The sequence below is a fragment of the Entelurus aequoreus genome, linkage group LG27 (assembly GCF_033978785.1).
Source record: "Entelurus aequoreus isolate RoL-2023_Sb linkage group LG27, RoL_Eaeq_v1.1, whole genome shotgun sequence".
NCBI classification, from domain to species: Eukaryota; Metazoa; Chordata; class Actinopteri; order Syngnathiformes; family Syngnathidae; genus Entelurus; species Entelurus aequoreus.
The window spans coordinates 11,083,079-11,089,799 of record NC_084757.1 but is presented as its reverse complement, the minus strand read 5'-3'; the positions used below and the strand labels follow the sequence as shown (position 1 = coordinate 11,089,799).

At 36.3% G+C, this 6,721-nt stretch overlaps 1 protein-coding gene across 4 annotated transcripts in view; it reads right to left on the bottom strand.

Annotated features, from left to right (window-relative positions):
- The window catches only part of ralgps2 (Ral GEF with PH domain and SH3 binding motif 2), a 169,962-nt gene that overhangs the window by 101,886 nt on the left and 61,355 nt on the right, over positions 1-6,721 (bottom strand). For all 4 annotated transcript variants that reach the window (XM_062039064.1, XM_062039066.1, XM_062039065.1 and 1 more), the window contains exons 2-3: positions 5,558-5,664; positions 1,030-1,161 (exon numbers count right to left, since the gene is read on the bottom strand). In XM_062039064.1, the coding sequence (XP_061895048.1) occupies positions 1,030-1,089 (60 nt within the window). In that variant the 5' untranslated portion in view covers positions 1,090-1,161; positions 5,558-5,664. The remainder of the gene's footprint in view (positions 1-1,029; positions 1,162-5,557; positions 5,665-6,721) is intronic.

Sequence of the window (6,721 nt, the reverse complement as noted above, 5' to 3'; positions counted from 1 at the left end):
ATATACATACATACATATATATATATATATATACATATATATATACACATATACATACATACATATATATATATATATATATACATATATATATATATACACATATATACATATACATATACACATATACACGTGTATATATATATGTATATATATATATATTTATATATATATATATATATATATATATATATATATATATATATATATATATATATACAAATGTGCTGTGTCAAAAGTATACATACAGCAATGTTAATATTTGCTTACATGTCCCTTGGCAAGTTTCGCTGCAATAAGGCGCTTTTGGTAGCCATCCACAAGCTTCTGCTTGAATTTTTGACCACTCCTCTTGACAAAAATGGTGCAGTTCAGCTAAATTTGTTGGTTTTCAGACATGAACTTGTTTCTTCAGCATTGTCCACACGTTTAAGTCAGGACTTTGGGAAGGCCATTCTAAAATCTTAACTCTAGCCTGATTTAGCCATTCCTTTACCACTTTTGAGGTGTGTTTGGGGTCATTGTCCTGTTGGAACACCCAACTGCGCCCAAGACCCAACCTCCGGGCTGATGATTTTAGCTTGTCCTGAAGAATTTGGAGGTAATCCTCCTTTTTCATTGTCCCATTTACTCTCTGTAAAGCACCAGTTCCATTGGCAGCAAAACAGGCCCAGAGCATAATACTACCACCACCATGCTTGACGGTGGGAATGGTGTTCCTGGGATTAAAGGCCTCACCTTTTCTCCTCCAAACATATTGCTGGGTATTGTGGCCAAACAGCTCCATTTTTGTTTCATCTGACATCACACGGACAAAGATAAAAACCTTCTGGAGGAAAGTTCTGTGGTCAGATGAAACAAAAATGGAGCTGATTGGCCACAATATAATACAATGTGTGTTTGTGTGTTAACTGAGATCCAATCGGAGTGCTTAATTAACACCATTTAATCTTTCAATGGTCAAGTAAATACAGGAGTTAAAGGGGCTTAATCGTGTTTAGTGTTCAGAAAGAGACTCCGTGGTCTCACCTCAGAGGCCGTCGCAGCAGTCGGGGCGAGGCTTGATTGGCCATTTGGGAAGTCCATCATTCCCGCACCATCCAGCTTTAGCGCAGGAGAGCGTCGTTCGTCATCCTCAGCTGCAGCAAAGCCCGCCCTGCCCTGCGGATCACAGCAACACAATCAATTCCAAGCTCTCGGGGAACTGCGCTCACCTGCATACGGAGCAGAGAGGACCTGCCAGTCTAACAGCAGCAGCGCCGCCTGCTGGTGGCTCACTAAAGCGTCATCATCAAAAACTCAATAAGAGTTATCCTGTATATTGATATTAAGAGGCTGGCGAGAGCATCGACTGGGGTTTTAAGAGATGTGAGTGCAACATATGGACACTTTCACAGTCACTTACATCACACAGATAAGGACAGACGAGAGGCAGATTAAGAAGAGAAGAGGCTCCACGCACTAATTGGCTTACAGGACATTAACGGACTACAACTAAATGACCTACTTATGTCCTACTAAAATGTGCTCCCATTTGATCCTAATGTCAGCATTTTAGTGAAGTAAAGTGACTCTTATATTTTTAATCCTGAATATCAGGAGGGTGAGCTACAAGTTTTAGAAGCTCTGCCAAACAGATACAGCTTTAGTAAAACACTAAGCCTCATGTAGCAGTATTGCTAAGTGCTAAAAAATAAATACAAATTACAAACATAACAAAACGATCTCTTACTGTACCATGTCTGCGCTCACTGTGATGATGATTGATAGGATGTTGAAGAAGGGTTAAGAAAGTTGCTGCTGACACGGTCTACTGTTGTAGTGTGTTTGTCTCCATTTCAGGGTATAAATTGAATGTCACAGATGAACAACTTTTAGATTAATGACTAAATCCTCTTTTTATCCAGATGAGTGGCATGATTTATCATCTAAAATAATTTTGACGAGCCGAGAAGCAATGCCGCAATACTAGTAGTGCTGCAATGCATAAACTTCTTCTTCTTCTTTACAGTTTTACGGCAGTTTGCTTCCATATATGTTGCATAAATGCCATCTGCAGTTTCATTTTATAATTACATTAAATACTCCCCATGACTCAAGTGCAGCATAAACTGGTTAGCTCTCGGTCATCAATGCTAAAAATACTTTGTCTGCATTAGATAGATAGCGCTTATAATAACAAATTTACTAATATGTGGTTAATATTCAGGTCACGAGATGTAAATAGAGTATTGTTTGCGGGTTTTGAATAGTTATTTAGAGAGTTTCATGGGCAAAAAAAAAGCCCTCGTAAACTCCACTGTTAGCGGACTTTTTTAAAAATTAAACTTAAAATTCGTTGGATCTATGCTATGCGCATGCACAGAGTTTTTTTAATTTTCTAATTTAAAAAAAATGTATCATTATTTTTTTTTAATAAACCTTTATTTATAAACTGCAACATTTACAAACAGCTGAGAAACAATAATCAAAATAAGTATGGTGCCAGTATGCTGTTTTTTTTTCAATAAAATACTGGATAGGATAGAAATGTAGTTTGTCTCTTTTATCCGATTATTAATCGACAGATTAATCGATTATCAAATTAATAGTTAGTTGCAGCCCTAATATATATATATACATATATATATATATATATATATATATATATATATATATATATATATATATATATATATATATATATATATATATATATATATATATATATATATATATATATATATATACTGTATGTATATATAAGGTCAGGAAAAAACAAAATGATATATCATCCCTACAAGCCTGTTTTGCAGGTTTCCCCGCTCGTCAGGGGATTTTTTTATCGAGCAGGGAAACCTGCGGAACAGGCTTGTAGGGATATATATATATATATATATATATATATATATATATATATATATATATATATATATATATATATATATATATATATATATATATATATATATACACACATATATATATGTGTATGTATATGTGTATGTATGGTCGAAAAAAAAATCCCCTGACGAGCTTATATATAAATATACTGTACATGTATATTATATATGTTTATATATATATATATATATATATATATATATATATATATATATATATATATATATATATACACACATATATATATGTGTATGTATATGTGTATGTATGGTCGAAAAAAAAATCCCCTGACGAGCTTATATATAAATATACTGTACATGTATATTATATATGTTTATATATATATATATATATATATATATATATATATATATATATATATATATATATATATATGTTTATATATATATATATATATATATATATATATATATATATATATATATATATATATATATATATATATATATATATATATATATATATATATATATATATATATATATATATATATATATATATATATATATATAAGTGTATGTACAGTTTGTAGCTATATCATCCCTACAAGGCTGTTTCGCAGGTTTCCCTGCTCGAAAAAAAAATCCCCTGACGAGCGGAGAAACCTGCAAAACAGCCTCTTAGGGATGATATAGCTTTTTGTGTTTTTTCCTGACCTACTATATATATATATATATATATATATATATATATATATATATATATATATATATATATATATATATATATATATATATATATATATATATACATACACACACACACAGTACAGGCCAAAAGTTTGGACACACCTCACGTTTTGTAGATTGTCACTGAAGGCATCAAAACTATGACACCTGTGAAGTGAAAACCATTTCAGGTGACTACCTCTTGAAGTGTGCAAAGCAGTAATCAGAGCAATGGGTGGCTATTTTGAAGAAACTAGAATTTAAAACATGTTTTCAGTTATTTCACCTTTTTTTGTTAAGTACATAACTCCACATGTGTTCATTCATAGTTTTGATGCCTTCAGGGACAATCTACAATGTAAATAGTCATGAAAATAAAGAAAACACATTGACTGAGAAGGTATGCCCAAACTTTTGGCCTGTACTGTATACACCCCCCCCCCCCCCACACACACACACACACACACACAACACACAGTTTAGAGGCTAATCCAATTGTGTACTTAGCATGTTGACAAAACAGTACCATGTAAAATGTTCACAATTAAACAGGTCAGCAATATGTACTAGAAATGCCCACATACTGTAAGTACGTCCAACACCACTGTGACATCACACTGGGCTCGCTGTTCAAAAAAACACAGCGTTCAGTGGCATCTAAAACTGTGTGCAAGCTTGCGCCCAAATGCATTAACCTTCTGATTTGACGCCTTGGCATTGTTTAGCTCGGGTATCCAACATTCTAACAACATTTATAAGTCAGAAAAGAGAAAAATCCTCATAGAAATCTCTTTAAAATCGTGGATGGTTACCTAAAAGGCAGCGCGGATGGTTACACGGTCAGTGTCCAGGTCAACGCACACGCCAGTGCAAAGACTAGTGCGCCCGCTGGCAAGTTTTAAGCCAAAAAAAAAAAAGACCTACATCTAAATGTAACATTTAAACGTTTTGGCAACCAAATTTAATTTGTGTCAAAATATATATATTTAGGGTTATCTAAATTGTGCAAGCAATTTACTGTGAATAATCATAATTAACCAATATTGAAAAGTATAATAAAAACAAATAGTTGGACAGCACTAATAAATGGGGCGGTATAGCTCGGTTGGTAGAGTGGCCGTGCCAGCAAGTTGAGGGTTCCGTGTTCGATCCCCGCTTCCGCCATCCTAGTCACTGCCGTTGTGTCCTTGAGCAAGACACTTAACCCACCAGCTCCCAGTGCCACCCACACTGGTTTGAATGTAACTTAGATATTGTGTTTCACTATGTAAAATCGCCTTGAGTCACTAGAGAAAATCGCTGTATAAATATAATTCACTTCACTTCACTAATATAAAGTCAATGAAATGTAATGTTTCTTTAAAACCTTTAAAGGCTTAGTGGCCAGCACCTTTTAGCTCTTATTTCCAAAATTGTGTACACTACTGAATTGGGGTCTTATGGCCACTTATGTGGACACTTATACTGCCATCTTGTGGTGTCAGAAGAGTATAACATACAATGGAATTTGGAAAAAAAAAGTGTCAAAATAAGAATTAGCATGTCACTAAACATGAAGTACACGTTTGTTACTTATGGACTAAGTATATCTTATAAAAAGATGATTCTTAGTTTTTATTCTAATTAGGGTCCAATAAGCCCAAATAGCCAAGAGAAAGAAAAAAAAGCATGTAAACAAACAGCTCGGGCCTTAAGAGGGTTATTTAAATTAACATTGAAAGAAAGTAAAAAACAAAACAAAAATAACTTATGCCAAATTTCTTCCCAATAGAGCAGGAATAAAATGTTGACATTATACATAGACGTGTGTTACATTACTAGGCACACCCTATTTATGTCAAGCAAATGTTGGTGCTGATCGGCCGTTTGAAATGCAAACACGTTACAACGGCTGCACGGTTGCAAAATGCGAGCTTGGCGCCCCTCAGGCAAACTAACACACCTGTGCCGCGCGCCACCGCCACTCACAGGTGTTGCACATTTACCGGTTTGTGTGTCAGATGAGCATGATGGTGGGGGCGAGCGTCGAGCCTCTCGCTGCGTCGTCGTCGTCGTGCGTCTCACTCAGAAGCTGAAGCACGTTTCCTGCAAACTGGAAATGAGAGGGAAGGTAAATGTCTGACCTGGTCACAAAATAGTGTTCTTTATCAGTTTGCCTGCATAATATGGCTGCTGGTATGGCCACTAGGTGTCGCCACAATCCAAGGAAACAACCACGCTGCATTAAAGATGAGAGAAATGCTGCATTTCTGGCAGACTTTTGGACATCAGTTGGGGGTTAAGATGCTCTCATCCGCTTCAGGCTGATATCACCGCGTATAGTGGGGGGTACGAATCTCAGAACAAACACAGGTTTATAACGTTTTCTGCCCGGCAATGTAAACTTTAAACCGCTTGCTGACCTTCCAAGATCACATCGTCCAGAGTTCAAATCAACCCAGGAAGAGGAAGAGATACTAGTGTGGTATTGTCAGGTACAGTGTCAACATGTAATGACTGAAGCTCTCGTTTCGGCTTGTCCGCTGTTTAGTCACAATGTCCCGGCCGCCATCCCGGACAAAACAGAACAGCTCCTTCCAACGCCCACGCAGCTCAGGCTTCCAGCCTTCAAAAAACGATGCATGGCGATAAGAGAAGACGCCCCCGTCTTTCTGAGTCATTTCGAAACCGACGTGATCTGGAACGGAATGGAGGAGAACCTGTGGCGCTAATAGTCTGTGAGGCGACCCGCTCTTCTTCTACATGTCCGCAGCATTTTGGAAGCGGCTGAAGAACGACAGCGGCAAGTCAAAAACAATTCCTCCCACATATAATCACAAACGGCCAATGTATCTGTTCCAAACCTTTGACTGCACAGCTAATGGTTTTTCTTCTTCACTGCCATGCCACTTGAAAAAAAGGGTAACGGCGGCACTGATACTGCAACTTTGCAGTATTAACTGTCAGACAAGCATTAAAATAAGTTAACCACCTTAAAAGTAAATACAACTCTTTACCTTGTTGGGTGTCCCGTGAAAAACCGTCCAACCGGAACCCTCTGATAACTTAAGTTCCATGGGTGGATTATGCAAACCCGCTACAGTTTTTAGCGCTTTGATAGCTAGTCTACTGACAGATATAAGTAAGAACGATACGCTAATTTATATTAG